Below are 16,219 nucleotides of genomic sequence, written 5' to 3' on the forward strand. Positions count from 1 at the left end.
CCACTGAGCTGCCGCAGGCTTCCACCACTGGCTAGGCACCCCTAGGTCCTTGCAACTGAAAGGTTTGGTTAGGTCATATAAGGTTAGGCAAGGTTAGTTTAAAACATAATAGAGTTAATTAGATAACAGTAATGTTAGGTGCTGTCCAAAGTTCAGTGTCTTAGTCTAGTTTCCCCTCAAGCTACGGCAAGATGTAAAATCAAAGACAACATGCCAGCCAAACCACACTGTGCATGCATTGGATTTTGACATTTCTTCCATTTTACATGCTTGTCTAGGCAATTAGCATTGTGGTATTGAGCCAAGTTGATGGTGCGTTCACTGATTAACACCAAACATGTTCATTTTGTTGGGTTTTGTAACACAGCTCATTCATAATTACTCGATTATGGAAAATTCAGTGGGCGGATGGTGCAAGTTGACTGTGATGTTTGTCTACGTTCTCTCTCCCCAAAATGCCCAAAATCAGGGTGCCGGACCACAGTTTTCTTTGAATTTCCTTTACTTGACATCCCCTATTGTCATTCGGTGAACGGTGTTACCACTAAGAGGTATATTGTTACAATCCCTGAACATATGCTCAACATCCCGCGCTAAATCGCTCTCCCTCTGATCTAGCCATTTTTAGCCCCCCGTCCCTCGTCACCTCTGAGTCAATACCCATTCACTAACTTCTCCGCCAGATGTCAGCCATTCAGAATTGACGTGTGTATGTCTCGATCCCGAGTTCCAGACCAATGGACGATTGACGTGCCTCCCCCTGTCTGTCTATCTGTCCGTCTGTGATACACCTTTTTTTCTTTTCGGCTCCGCCCTCACCATGGAGCTGTCTCTGCCGGCGTGTCTGACGGGCACGCCCCAGGGCCTGGTGTCCTTGGTGGGATTGCGTGACTATCCGCAGATCATGGAGCATTTCCGGGCCGAGAATCGGAGCTTGGATCGGGTACCGTTGCATTTTATGCCCGAAGACAAGCTGGAATGGCCGCAACTCAAGGCCAAACGCTCAAATTATGAGTGGTTCATTCCCAAAGGCATCCTCAAACGCAATTGGTAAACCTCCAAGAAAGAGCAATCGTCAAAGGCCAATGCAAAAACTGAGGCCTTCAAGGACAGATCGATTTGGTTAGGCTTAGACAAAAATGACGCCATGATAAATCCTTGATTGTCGTTAGAAATTAGACTTCTATTCTCCTTCATATTGATGAGGAAGGAGCGGAGTAGTATTTTTGTCTGGATTTTTAATGCCTAAATCAAAGCTAGCTGAAAATAGCCTTAAAAAGTATCACTACAAAATTTGCTAAATATCAAGCAGTCGGTATGGGAACAATGTTGTTTTGTTTAAAAGTTAGAGTCAGATATTCTCTGACCTTATAAAACGATCTGATCAACCTATGCCTAATTGAGAAAGATCCTGGTGTTCACGATGACAGACGAATTGAATGCCAAGCCTTGAATCCTAGGTGAATGGGCCTTGTAAATCGGCCTCTAATTATCCAACTTCATTGCACGTACTTTTTACAACTCACTTTTTTCCCCTCAAAATTCGAGCTCGCAATGATTTTGTCGTGAAAACCGTTATGTACATAGAAGCATACTGCAAAAAATCTGACACAAAATGAGCCGGATTGGCACGAAATAGTGTGCATATAATTTTCTGGCAATTTCGTCACTCAATGCTAAGTTCCGATTAATCTTTTAATGAAAACACCGGCTCGAGAGTCTTTGCCTGGGACTCGGGAATAGGCATTTTAAATCGCAACAAATGTTTCAAAACATTGCTCAAGTCATCTGAAAGATCATCGTTCATTATATAGTTTCAGTTGTATTTGAATCCCGAATTATTCAAATCAAATGCAGTAATAGAGTAACTTTCGTAGCCCTTAGTGTTGTGAAAGTATTGGTTGAATTGCAGAAACACCTGACTCTGATCCCGTAGGTTGACTTAACTAAAAAGTTAACTAAAAAAACTATATTGGTTATTGAAAATGTTGTTCAAACCATCTTTGAGCATGTAGCAAATGATCAGATTTGCATTCGTCAATCTATCGGCAAATACTGTTTAAGAAATGTGAAACTCCAAGCTGAATTCATCTCTTTTTCAAACCCCTCGTAGGATGACCAAACACCTGTGGCAAATCCCTTCTGTGGTGGTGATATTCATGGAACTCGATTGGTCGGGACCGAATTTCCTGGAAAAGAAAGCCGAATGCGCCTCCCGAGTACAATCCGTGCGCTCGACTTTAGCCGGGCGGGCCACCAAACTAGCCGTCGTGTTGATTCAGAATGCAGCCGCCAATCCCGTGGATGAGGGCGTGGCCACGGAAAAAGCGGCCAGCGTGTGCTCAGAATGCGAATTATCCGCCCGATCCTTGTTCGTTTTGCCCGTGAAAGACGACAATCTATCTGGATATATTCTTCGATTAGAAACGGCTTTTTATGAGCTGTCTCAGAATTACTACCATCAGGTATTCACCGAGATGGAAGAATAATAACTCCTGATCAGAGAAGTGTCTTTTGACATATTCTCTCTTATATTCATGAGATTGGATCCATTTGTAGGAGATTCGTGGGATCAAAGCCCACCGGGATCATTTAAATAAGACGACCCATTTGTACTTGTTCGTTCGCCATCAGTTCAAAGCCGGTTTCTTGAACGAGTTGAAGCGGGATTTTCATGCGGCTTACAAGCATTACGGACAAGCCTACAGTCTGCTAATGGAGGTCAGGGCTACTGACACGAACATCATGGAGGTCAAGACCGTGGCCGGATTCATTTCGTACAAGATCTGCAAATTGGGCTTCCGTCTGAATTTGCCGCGGGATGCCATCTCGCAATTTCGGAAACACATGGACATCTTTCAACAGAAAGTGGGCATGGAAGGTATGAGAATCGAATGGTGTCGGATATCAGATGCCATTACTTACTTCTTCTGTTGATGTCGTTGGTTGTTTAGCTCTGGTCTTTGAGCATAAAGGCTGGCAATCGAAGCAAAGTGAGTATTTTGCCGATGTCTTCAAGGAGGCTATCATGAATGGATTACCAGCCATCCAGACCCAACATCCCGGACTCTATTATCAACAGGTAGGTGAAACTCTTGCACTATAAGCTACGTTTACCCTTTTTTTCATAATATGTTGCATATTGGAGCTAAAAAAAACTTAGGCTCTGAGAGCGATTTTCACATCAACATATTGCACAATTACTCGAAGTTGTGTGAAAAGCAGGAAAATCTAAATTATATCGAATATAGAATTGTTCTAAACATCGTTTCTTCTTCCCAATAACTGCCCGATTTCAAAGAGGGAATAGATTTACACGCCGATTTTAAGCTCCAAAACGGTCTGAGGAATCTTCAAGGGCTACACTTGGACTGTCAAACAGTTTTTATCAAAGCACGTGAAACCACCTCAAAGTTGACAATAGAGTCTTCATCATTTCTTCAATGCAATGTTAATTTGAAGTTATGCAGTCAATCCTCACTCAGTATTTCAATTTTTTGAGTAAGATTTGCTGGCCCAAAAACAAAAAAAAACACCCTGATTTTACCTCTGACAAATTTAAAAAGTGAGAAACATCAAGTAGCCTGATCCTTCAAAATTCCTTCAGTCATAGTTTTCTTTCTCATTTTAGGCGGCTCAATTTGCGATCGGGCGTCGTGAAGTGGCCGAAGAGCTTTGCTCTAATTTAGCAGCCTACCCGCAACCTGACCCGTTGGCGAGCAAAGATTCTCTCGAGTTCTACGGCCAAAGGTAATTGACTGAATCGGAAAACAAAAGCATGTCCTCACTATTAATCATTTCATCATTTATTCTCAGACCTTGGCGACCGGGCAAAGTCGCCCTGGAAGCTCCGGATATGGACATTGAAAACACCGGGATTCAAGCTCTCCTTCACCACGAAAAAGAGCAAGTGCAACACAGCGAGATCATCATCGCACTCTTAGAGAAGTCCATTGAGCAATTCAGTGTCTACAAATCGCCCCGAAGTCAGAGCCATCTTCGCGTGACCATGGCCGAAGAATTGAAGTCAGCCCAGCGTTACAAGGAGTCCTTGGACCTGTTGCATGAGGTCATGAACCATTATCGCGCCGAAGGCTGGCGACCCCTGTTGGATGCCGTGTTGTCTTTGGCCGTGAAATGCGCTTTCTTGTTGGCCGATGTGAGCGAATACGTGCGCTTGAGCTTGGACCTCGCTTCCGTTGAATCGGCCGTTGGTGAGGATGAGAAGGCCCGGATCATGCAAAACGTGGCCAATATCTTGGAGGAGAACCACCCCAAAGTCCCGGCAGCTGAACCTGGTATGTTGATACCACGACGTGGTTTTTGTAATTAGTTTTCAGAGGGATTTTGAAGATAACTCTTTATCAACGAAAAAAACTGAACGAAAAACTTCATTGAGTGGAAGTTATTTCATTTCTGTTTGCACAGTTCAGTAGGTTTGAAAATGAAAGGAAAGATAGATATTCCTTGCATGGTTTCGTCAAAATGTATACATTAAACACATTGAACTGAAAGAGATCGGGCTGATTGTGCTGAAAACATAGCCTAGATATCTTGACTCCAATACTTAAAGGTTGGACTTATTTCTTTCTCCAGGATTGACATCGAAAGCTGAAAGGGCCGCTGTCGGCGAGGCCACCCGCAAATGGGCCGAGAGATTGGCCAAAGCGGGTGAACTCGATCCGATTGTCGTGGATCTGGGCCAAAACCCGTCAGCCATTCAGTGCAAGACTCTCTTTGTTTCCTCGTCTTGCAAAGCCGATGAGAGGGTCACGTTCGAGGTGTTTGTGCTCAACGGAGGTCCAGCCCCGTTACCGCTCTCTAAAGTGGATGTGATCACTTCCAATAGCAATTACAAATTGAATTGGTCCGGATTCGAGTTGGTCGAGCCGAAGAGAACGTTTGAGAAGCGATTCTCATTCCTTCCCCAAGAGGAGGACGTGAATCGCTCCGTTCAAGTCAAGAAGGTGAACATGACCATTGGCCATCCGGTCAATTCGTTGCAAGTCGTTTTAAGCTGTGCCAAGTCTGTTAAGGTAAAGAAGGAAAATCCTTTTTTGGCCAATTTCATCATTCCCCCCAAACCGAAAGTGGTGATGCCTCTTTCCGGAGACGAAGTGGACGGAGCCAATTTCGCAATTGATCTTATTGAAGAGGTTTCCACGGTTCACATCAAGCAAAGAGACCCGTTGGTCTCAATGAAACTCGATTATACATCCCCCGTGATGGTGGGCGAATGGTTTCAGATCAAAATTCTACTCCATAATCACGAAGTGGACTCGAAAGCTCAGGGTTTAGAGGTCTTTGCCGCTTTGGTGGAGGCTCATGATCCTCTTATTGCCGACACCACGCGTTTGACATTCGATCCCAAAGCCAATGACCAAGAAGATCTGAAGACTCCCAGCACGGATGACAAAACTTTCCAAGATCCCTTGATCAAGAGACTTGGCGATCTGAACGTTGATGGACAGGACTCGATTTCACTCTACGTCAAAGCATCTACCACCGGCTTTCGAGGGGTGACCATCACCACCAAATATTCCGTATCGGTTGGGGACCCGTTGGCCAATTGCCAAAGCCAGATTTCCGAGACCTTGAAGCTTGAGACTATCGAGCCTTTTCAATTAGACTATTCCATTCAAAGCATCCGCATGAACACAATCAAGAAAGTCTTCACGGACGAGACCTTCCTGCTCTGTCCGCAAGTCAAATCCATCACGCATCACGGCATCGCCATCCTGGATTCCAACGTCGACATCCGACCACCAATGCAATTGTTCAATCCGACCCCATCGCAATTATCTCAAACTAACTTATACCATCATTCCATCGGCCAAGAGCTCTATCCCCTGATTGTGAGACGTGAGAACCTTCTATCTGGTTTAGATGTCCAAGAGCTCGTGGTCGGCAAATATACCCTGAAATGGTGTCGCGAAGGGAACGAAGCTCAGCCCCATTTGGCTTCAACCACAAGTTTCGAATTGCCCACCGTTCCAGTGCATCTGAGCTCCATTTTCGTCAGTTGTGATCATCCAGCCTTTGGTAGAGCCCGGTCTCCTTTCACATTGACTTACAACCTGTTCAATCGGACGGAAAAGGTCCAAGAGTACACGTTGACCATTGAGACAAGTGAGGCATTCATGATGTCCGGCAATAAGCAACTAAGTCTGAAAGTGTTCCCCATGCGGACGCACTCCTTGAGTTACATACTGTACCCATTAGTGGCGGGTGACAATGTCACGTTGCCAACTCTAAGGTTGAGTTCCGCCCGTGTGGCTCAAGTGCAAGATGCCAATGAGGTCCTGGATCGATTGTTGCCCAAGACCATTGTGATCTTGCCCAAAACCAGAGTAGAGGAAGGGAGCAAAGCCGTGGATGGAGTGGATTCTGGTGAAGCATTTTTTGATCATGTTGATGTGGTTTCAGTGAAAAATGGCCCGTTTGTCATGGGCGCCAAACTGAAGGCCGCCTCCTGATGGAGCATTGTGCCCGCTGAGAAACCTTGGCTTGATTTATGATTGCCGTTAACAAACCCTGTTGAGTTATCAGAATTAAATTTAGATGAGGATTTGCGCTGACAACGTCATTCTCACGTGAGACATGAATTCAATTTTCAAAGAAGGCTTTATCAGTGTGCAATGTTAATCAAGGCCGAGCGAGTATCTTGGGTTTTCAGGTCATTGAATGGCGAACGATCGCTCTGAAACGCTGGATTAAAATGTATCATGAAATGAAACTTTTACTTGGACAACTATATACAGTTTTCAATTCATCTTCATTAGCTAATTTTATTCTGAAATATCTTATTGGGCGTCAATTAATTTGTATTCATGGTAACCCAATCGATTGGCCACTTTTTCATTCAGAGTCTGTAACCATTATTTTATCTTGGAATGTAGGGTGGGGCTCTTGTCATCATTTTTAAGCCAAGACGTTGGTTTTATTTTGATTTTATTGATTTTTTTTACAACGAACGAACTGACTCCCGGTCACCCCCACCCCTGAAATTGCCGAATATATTCGTGTCCCCTGGAGCAACACTTTATATAACACGTTGTGTAATTGTGAACCAACATAATAAAGAGTGCCAATATTAGGTGTGGATAAGAAAGATGGATGAAACTGTTAAACACGTTACGTTCCCTTTCATTCAGCCTTGAATCTTGATCAGGTTGATCTACTCACCCATCGCTCTCTATTTTGATGGACCTTGTGAACGAACAATTTACCCAATAAAATGTGCACTCACATGGAGTATACTCTTGATCATTTTTTTGTGCATTAAATGTCCGGCAAACGTAGTTTCAAGTACAAGCTAAATCCGAATCATCAGACGTCTACTATCGGATTGGCTCGTCGAAGTCAATCAAATTGCTCTTTCATACGTATTCCACCACATGGGGCATCCCGGGGAAAAAAAGATAAATTAGGCGTAATTAGTTTGATTGCGACATCAAAGGCTAAAATAAAATGACTCGTGTCATGAACGCGGACATCTTAATCAAAGTCCAATGAGGGACTCAAGCATCGTTTTCTCCCAATTCTTTTTAGGCAGACCTTAAGTACAAGTCATTTGTTTGAATTATATACAATACTACTGTACAGCGTTGGCTACACTGATAGCGTTGCATGAAAGATATTGACGATAAAGCTATTGACATTCCACTTGATATCATGTTAATGCTTGTCATATCAAAACTATGTACAGTGTATACGCCTTCTTCTTCTTCGTCTCTGTGCTCTGCTGTGTGACATACGAGTGAGTGAGTTGGGTGTGAATCCACTAGGAGTGACCCTGGGCTGAATCGGAGTTGAAGATTGAGGAGGATCGAAGGATAATCAGTGAGGTTGTTAGCGATTAACTCGCGAACATCAGGCCCTATTCAATACATTATCAACGACCTCCTCTATAGAATAAGTCAGTGGCAAGTAGAGGCTCACCCGGCCATCATCATCAAGGCCTTGTTGGTTAATCCGGGATTGCCGCGCAACTTTTACTATGGGTAAGTGGCAATTTCACACCTTAATCAACTTTCGTAGACAATACGAAGATGTTGATCTGGTAGCAGATCTGGGTAAACGTTTTTCCTCGACCGATTAGTTGGCGGTGCTACCTTTTTTAAAACTTGACCTGACAAGCCCTCTAACCTAACCTAATCAATCGTAACCTAACCTTACCCTAACCTAACCCAACCTAACCAAACAGGATATCAATAATGCTTAAAGTCTCTATCTAAACCTTTTTTTTTTTTTTTCATTTTGCCACAAATTTAAAATTGAGCACCGCCAACTAATAGGTGGAGAATAACGTTTATCGTAGAACTGTCAGTTCAGATTTGGACATGGTTTTGAACAAAATTCCTGTTAGTATTCAATCACATTCAGAGGCAAGTCAGGACTTTCCAGGTCTACCAACTCTAATTCGTTGGTAGACCAAATCTTGTAAAGTGGTAACAGTTTGAGGAATCAAAATCTCTCATTTAAATAGATAGAAAGATAGATTTATTTCAAGAACACTTTGATCATGATTGGATTAAATCATAAATACTAAGGGGAATTGCATTCTTTATAACGGTTATAAACAGTGACCTCCACCCCCTAAAACGGATGATTTAGACACCCTTTCATTTTGGATCTTGGAACTTTTTTTGAGTCAGTGGTTTACATATGTTTTTTTTCGCGTGGGAAATAGTTTTGTGAATTGCTTTTTTCTAATATAAAATACAATGGAAACTGCTCCGTCCTCAACATTTTGGGAAAAAGCGTGAACGATTTTGAATGAAAGGGAACTATTTAAATATTTCAAACAAAATGTTTCTGTCATTAAACGTTGACCATTATTGTACCTGCGATTATCTCGATAAATATAATGATTACTCAATATAATCATGCTCTATCAATTTATTCTTTCTATTTCAAACAATTTTCGAACCTGGAACTTAATTGCTATTGTGAATTCATTGAATTCTCATTATTCTTATTATTCTTTATTGCGACAGATTTTTCATTGAACAATTGGTAAATTCACAGGTTTACTTGATGACGATTGTTTCTTACTACGATGTCTTGTCAATGGATGTTTTGGGTTACGCCGTCGCTCGAAGCCATTTGGCATTTATTGTCCTGAGAAAAATAACAATAGGTAATAAATACATAAATAGAAAGATATGTAGATATAATCAACAGATTATGGATAGATATAAATAAAGATACACGAAATAGATTATAGAGAAAAAGATAGGCTCATAATTGTTTCAATAGATGTTGAAGATGTAGTAGATTTGGCCGGGAGTAGGTTAGATTAAAAAGGAGATCCTTCCTTTTCACCGCACGTGTTTGAAGCATTTGTTATTTCAGGCATACTGATTTGTCTTTAATAAAACATAAAACATGATCTCACATGCATATCAATGCTCCAGAATCTTGACGAATGCAAAAATAAAAATCATGTTATTCCTAAAATTGTTTCAATTTATGTATTCATATACGATGTTCCATAAAGGCACAAGTCGGACCTGATTCATTATTCACGGAACGTTGGTCCGACTCTCGCAACCTGTCCAAAAAGTTTGTACGGCCTTTCAAGGCTCTTCAAGGACGCAATACAATCTCTCCAAGGAACTATTCAACGCGTTGTTCTAGCAGCTGCTCGCACCAAGCAGATGTTCTTTTGGTTGGTTGTGTAGCTAGAATAAATGTGACTACCTAAAGGGCAACTGTGACGCTTGAACTTTGCTTTTTGCTTTGTCTCAGTACGCCTTCTTCCGATCAGGAGGAGTACATGTACGTACGCAATCCCAAAGCTCAAAGTGGGCCTGACAGCGATTGAATGGATGGAGTGACTAAATCTCAGACACCAGCTTCCCACCGCAAATATGTGTTGTGAATTAATCGCTTAGAGCGCTTGTGGTGATTACAATATACTAGTTATGATAAACTTAGTTAGTTTGTTCAAAAAGTGTGCTCCCATGGAGGAAAATGTCCCTCTTTTATCACCGATTCGGTTCAAAACGAATCCAGGTAAAGTTGGTGAACAACATATGTTGCATCTCTGTGCTTGACATTAATCCCGGTTGTAAAACTAGATTGAAATGACTTTCTCTTATCCTTATGGGCTTGTTTTTTCTTTGACAAGGTGTTAATGAACTCGTTTCCCCTTTTTACAGAGGACAAACCAGAGAAAAGGCGGAATTCGGATTCGTCATCCAATTCATCTTCACATAACGATGAGGAACAGCTCAAGTATCCCAAATCCGTGTTCTTCATCTTGTCCACCGAGGCTTGTGAGCGGTTCTCCTACTATGGAATGCGAGGTTAGTTCCAATTCTATTGAATCGATATTTAGATATGTATGAACTTCATATTTTATTGAGGTTGAAGATGCAAATTGTATTGATAACAAAGTTCGTATGTTTATCCAATTGGATTGTAATTGTTTCAGATCTGATAACCTAAAGAGTAAATTGAGATTTGGACATGAATTGCAAACTTCCGAGTCAATTTTCTTGGCTCTTACATCTCTTGATCTTGGAGTAATATTAATTTCGAAATCATTCGTATTTTGAATGCAAAATCTTGACTAAACCTTGAACCTAGATGGCATACGTACCTACATCATGTTTTTATATATATCATTCAAGCTCAACACGTGACGATGATAAGCCAAAAGAGCCTAGTTTATTCTTGTTTAAAAAATTGAGAATCTATCCGAATGAACTTTTCTTTTTCCGCTTTCAGCGATCTTGGCTCTGTACCTCAAGCACTTGTTCAAGACTCAATCGAACATGGGTGATGCACAGGCGGAAAATTTGTCCACGATTTTGTACCACGCCTTCGTGTTCCTCTCATACTTCACTTCGCTCTTTGGCGCCTTTTTGGCTGACTCGTTCCTCGGGAAGTTCCGCACCATCTTTTATATTTCCATCCTCTACGCCGTCGGCCAGCTCATCTTGTCCTTGGGAGCCGTTCCCAATGAAGCCTGGAATCTTCCACAATTGTAATGTCAATTGTTATTAACATCTTAAAAGAATGCTGGCCTTGATTTAGCTGCTTATTGTTTCAGACCATTGTCCTATGTGGGACTGATCTTGATCGGATTTGGAACGGGTGGGATCAAGCCTTGTGTGGTCTCCTTTGGCGCAGATCAGTTCGTCTTGCCCCAGCAAAAAGTGGAGATGGCCTCGTTCTTCGGCATCTTCTATGCTTCCATCAACTTTGGCTCCATGATCTCGACCATTTTGACCCCCATCTTCCGACAACAGCCTTGCTTTGGCAGTGATGAGTGCTTCTCCTTGGCCTTTGTGGTCCCCGCGGGCCTCATGGTGGCGGCTATTGGTGAATATACTTTTGATTGGTTACCATTACTTTGAGCATTTTGTCTGTACTTCATTGTTCTTTTCCTTCAGTGTTCTTCGTTTTGGGTCGACCCGGTTACAAGGTCTTGATTCCGGAGTTGAATGTGGTTGTCGATTTCTTCAAGTGCATCACAGTAAGTGGTTCAATCGTACCCATAGGGAATTTGAACCTTTTCTGATACTAATGTACGTCATCTTAAATAGGAAGCCATCCGTCAAAAACGAAGAGCCACCATCAAACGAGATCATTGGTTGGACTATGCTGAAGATCGATTTGGAACCACGTTCGTGTCGGATGTCAAGGCTGTGTTGAGAGTTTGCATTCTGTTCTTGATGTATCCAGTATTTTGGGCTCTCTATGATCAGCAGGTAAATCGAATTGTGTGGAATAAGTCTGTAAGTCTATAAACGTGTGCGGTTGTGTTATTCTCCAGGGTTCAAGATGGACATTTCAAGCCACACGTATGGATGGTTCCATTGGTGGAGTCGTGATTCTACCCGATCAAATGCAAGTGATCAACGCCGTTTTGATCTTGATCTTCATCCCCATCTTTGACAAGATCATCTATCCTCTATTTGGTAAGCCCTTTCATGTCCTGCATTGATGATTTCCCATTCTGATCTTGACCTTCCCTTCCCCATGATCCTTGTAAACAGCCAGATGCAATATGCTGAAGAGTCCTCTACAGAAGATCGTCACCGGTGGATGTCTGCTGGCAGTGGCTTTTGTCATTTCGGGCGTGGTCGAGCTCATTTTGGAGAAAACTTACCCGGTTCCTCCGACTTCGGAATTCTCCAGATTGGCATTCCATAATGGCTTGCCGGAAAATTGCTTACTCCAATTCGATTTGCAACAAGTCGGGAAAGATGAGCCAATTCAATTTCCGAAAAATATTTCTGGTTGGTATAATGGAATGAGACTCGTTCTTTGGAAATTAGTGATATATTTCTCTTTCTTACAGGTGGTCAGACCTTAGCGTTGAGAAACTCTGAAGGCGAACAATTATTCCCTGTGGCATTCCAAAATCCGAACGAGATTTTAAATTTCACCCTAAATGCCACCGCCATGACCGGAGAAGACTCCAAAGAAGATTGTTTATTTAATGGGAAAACGAGTAGAATTGAGTTTTCACTAGAATCTGAATTTGTAAGTACTATTATAAATGCCCTAATCGGGTGTCTCATCTCAACCTGGCCACTCAATTTGATTGTTTACCTGTAGAGCAAGACTCTATACATTCACCCGGGAACTTCGGACCCGAATTCGATTGAAATCTACGATCCCCTTAATTCGGATCACATTGCCAAGTCCAGTTCTGGATCACCTTACATCAGGTAATCAATCTCCCTTCCTTGTCTTTCCATGTGGAACATGTAAATCTATTTTGAAATTGCATTCGTCCAGGGCGTTTTTCGTTCTTACCAATGAAACTCAAGTGAAGGAATTGGTTCTTGGATGGGGTGAAATTATCTTGGGCGATCTCAATGATCCGACCTCGAAAAATACCCATGTGGCTTTGAGAACCCCGATTATTCCCACCCAAACAAAAGGAGACTACTTCTTGGGCGATACTGACTTGGATGATGAAGCCAAGACTCAGGGAGAGTAAGGAATACATGTGACCATTTGCCCGGCCGGGTTCAAATTGGCCTCATTTTGATGTGGGTTGCTTTTTCAGCTTCAAGGTGTGTCTGGTGACCACCAAAACCAAAAACGGTGTGGATGAGGACGTATTGGAGTGTCTCAAACGGGATCATATGAGAACGTACAGCATCAAGGAAGAGACGGATGACAATTACCATCTTTCCGACGACGAAGATCCCGGATTGTTTGAGTTCAAGTATGGTGGATCGTTCAACCTCTATTTCAGTATGAGTGTGGTAAGACTTTGCTTGGAAAAATATGCGATGTTGGAGGATTGTCAAACATTCTGAGAGCATGGCTCACTTACAGGAAGATGAGGGCGAGATCATGGTTGACATCGAGGAGACCACTCCGCCCAATTCAATTCACATGCTTTGGCTTCTTCCCCAATACATCGTTCTCACGGCCGGGGAGGTTCTCTTCAGTATCACCAGTTTGGCATTTGCCTTCACCCAAGTGCGTGTTCACTTATCTAGACATTTTCCATTCCCTAACTAATCGTTCGAGTTCCTATTTTAGGCTCCATCCAGTATGAAAGCTGTGGTCCAGGCCCTGTTCCTGCAAACCAATGCCATTGGCAATCTTTTGGATATCTTCGTGGTGGCCCTCTTGTCAGGAGTGTTCAAAAGTCAGGTAAGCAATCGTGGGATGGTTTAATTCAATTTTGTTGCACAATAACTAATCTGACATCACTATTTCAGGCTTATGAGTTTTTCTTGTTTGCCGCGTTGATGCTCATTGATATGGCCATTTTGGCTTGGTTGGCCACCCGCTACACTTATTCCGACTACACGAATGTCAAGGAGTTGGAAGAAGAAGGCAGAGACGGAGACAGTGATTCGAATAGAAGTTCCAAGAAGTCCGCAGAATCTGATACTGAGAAAAATTAGTGCCCATCCAGATTGTCATCCAACACCGATCGAACAACACTCAATGTGATATTGTATACCACTATTTTAACGTTGGCATTAAAGATATTGTCGTTTAACACCTTTATTGTAAAAGCTAGGGAACTTGAGTAGACTTCACTCTTCACATTGATTAAACAGCTTTAGCAAGTTGCAACGGCTCTAAAATAAGTTGTTAAGGTATAGTATATCATATTTTGTGATAGAGCAAGAATAACAGTTGTTCCTTATGGCCTTGCAATGTTTGAAAATGCCAAGATGTGCTCGATTTTTTTCTCTAGAAACTTGATAATTTTGCTTGTAACCACCGTGCCAGAGAAGGAAGTATAAGAGAGAACTTGAACATAGGAGGTACGAGCAACCAATTGACAAAACTGACACACGTAAAAACCTTCTTGTATCCGACATTGAATTCAAATTCGAAAGCAATTGACATCCAATATCCCGAGCTTTAAGATTAAAAGGAAATAAATAGACTGCCATCTGGAGATTTCGAGAAGTTCCAGTGGCACGGCGTTCCAATATTTTTTGCAGTTTTAATGCTGATCTTAAATAAAATCAAAAGATTTAGGCCGATAACTTATTTTCTCCCCTATCTAAGTCTGTGTCTCTAGATTTTCCTGTTTTATACATTGGGCTCAGTTTACGTAGATTTCCCGTTATTTATGCCGCAACCTAACTCAGTGTGCTAAACACGGACCCATTTAACTCGTCTTGAGCGGGCTCTTTCATATCTTGATCATCTGAACGGGTTGTGGAAGACCCTGAATCCAGCTCTCTGGTGGAGTACCTGTTAATAGGGACTATGATTTGACCCCAAGGGGCCGGGGGGGCTACAATGGTTGGTTTACCTGTTCTCAATGAAAAGAACAAGATTGCAGTTCCAGGTATTATGGCCAAAATGAGTAATTAATCATTCATTGTCCATTGGGCTTTTTGACTTTGAACACATTTAGTTACATGATTCTCAAAATGAAGTTCAAATGTCAGGCTAATGTTTCATGTTCTTTGGAAAATGTTTTAAAATTAAAATTTATTGGGCAAAATGCTTTTTAAAAAAAATATTTTTAATCATCTGGGAAGGTTTTCTCTTCGTTGGTTTTTGGCATTTCAGATTGAAGTTAAAGTCCTGCTTCAAGTGCGAATTGAGAATACGGGCCCTGAACTTGTTGATAGCTTTATTTTGGCAAGCATTTTTACAATTTTTGGGCAAATTCATGCGCTCTTAATTCAGATTTGTTGTCATAAAAGACCGAATTAAGTTTTTGCCGAGCTTATTGATAAACGAATCCATCAACTCTCTTTTTTTTCAAAGCCCGATAAATAATTGGGTTTTCACAGACACTCTTGACATTTGAGTGAGGAGCTATTCGCTTTTAAACTAATGATTGAAGTCTTACTCCTGATTTTATAGACTAAAGGCTTCATCATTCATTCAAGCTAAAAATCAAAACCGAAACTTTTACCAGAATGAATAAGGAGCTCCAAGAACTCCTCACTACAATTATCATCAAACAGCAGAGCCTAAAAAGCGTATTTTAGGAATTTCAAATTTGTTTGAGAAGTAAAGCTGTGCTTCAATTGTTGTGGTGAGTCATGGAGTCACGTAACCCTATAGCAACTGAGGCAGTTAACTTTTCGATTTGTGTCCATCATTTGTAATTAACTAACCTTTACTTGCAGTATCCTGAATAAGGGATTTCTTCATGTCTTATTTTCATAAACGTCATGCAAAGAAAGTAACGGGCATTTGTTAAATAGATATTGAGTTACGAGTGATCGAATATTGATAAATCTGGTGTTGAATTCGACATTTGGCCAATCAATTGTCGGTTAAATGAAACAGCCCTTGTCAAACTTTGATCTCATAGTAATACTAGTGAAAACCTAAATTCTTCAGCCTGGAGAATTGTAAGTGTTTTCTGAGACATGGCTATGTTTCAAATTACAAATCGAAGATTTGAATTTAGTTAAATAATTAGCCAACATCCTTGTGGTCAGAAAAGTGATGAATAGCCTGCTTAGTTCCCTTTTAGATTCTTAGTTTCCCACTGTCCTCTTTGTCATTTGTATGCCATTTTTTAGGCATTTCTTGCATTCTTCATCGACCACCAAATCTATCACGAAACTAAGATCTGTTATTGAATTCAGCAAAAAAACGCAAACGAAAGCCATTATTGTAGAGAGTACCTCTCTGTAGCATTCTAATACATCCATTATTTTCATGGCCCTGTCCCACATCAGGCTCCACCATCCATCCAACTTTGGTCCAAAAAGTGGCCAATGTCAGAGTCCTCTCTAAAATGCAACAG

At 41.6% G+C, this 16,219-nt stretch overlaps 2 protein-coding genes across 3 annotated transcripts; both read left to right on the forward strand.

Annotated features, from left to right (window-relative positions):
• Positions 1-805: 805 nt before the first annotated feature.
• LOC131880133 (trafficking protein particle complex subunit 11-like) lies at positions 806-6,740 on the forward strand (the record flags this gene model as incomplete). The annotated part of the gene is given in 7 exon segments (XM_059226660.1): positions 806-1,050; positions 2,114-2,465; positions 2,560-2,881; positions 2,955-3,082; positions 3,632-3,750; positions 3,817-4,298; positions 4,597-6,740. Coding segments are annotated over 7 exon segments (3,513 nt in total). The 3' UTR covers positions 6,477-6,740.
• Positions 6,741-7,725: 985 nt separating this feature from the next.
• On the forward strand, positions 7,726-13,987 carry LOC131881719 (peptide transporter family 1-like). Of its 2 annotated transcripts, none has more exons than XM_059228677.1 (15): positions 7,726-8,003; positions 10,167-10,313; positions 10,738-10,996; positions 11,063-11,334; positions 11,406-11,488; positions 11,559-11,723; positions 11,789-11,933; positions 12,012-12,254; positions 12,317-12,501; positions 12,577-12,689; positions 12,760-12,960; positions 13,034-13,235; positions 13,309-13,455; positions 13,519-13,632; positions 13,701-13,987. In XM_059228677.1, exons 1-15 carry the CDS (start codon positions 8,000-8,002, stop codon positions 13,887-13,889), a joined length of 2,469 nt encoding a protein of 822 aa, XP_059084660.1. In that variant the 5' UTR covers positions 7,726-7,999; the 3' UTR covers positions 13,890-13,987. The 2 variants fall into 2 exon arrangements, with proteins under 2 accessions (XP_059084660.1, XP_059084652.1); XM_059228669.1 differs by lacking the exon at positions 7,726-8,003 and adding an exon at positions 9,724-10,020.
• Positions 13,988-16,219: the final 2,232 nt, after the last annotated feature.

Source organism: Tigriopus californicus, chromosome 1 (genome assembly GCF_007210705.1).
Source record: "Tigriopus californicus strain San Diego chromosome 1, Tcal_SD_v2.1, whole genome shotgun sequence".
Taxonomy (NCBI): domain Eukaryota; kingdom Metazoa; phylum Arthropoda; class Copepoda; order Harpacticoida; family Harpacticidae; genus Tigriopus; species Tigriopus californicus.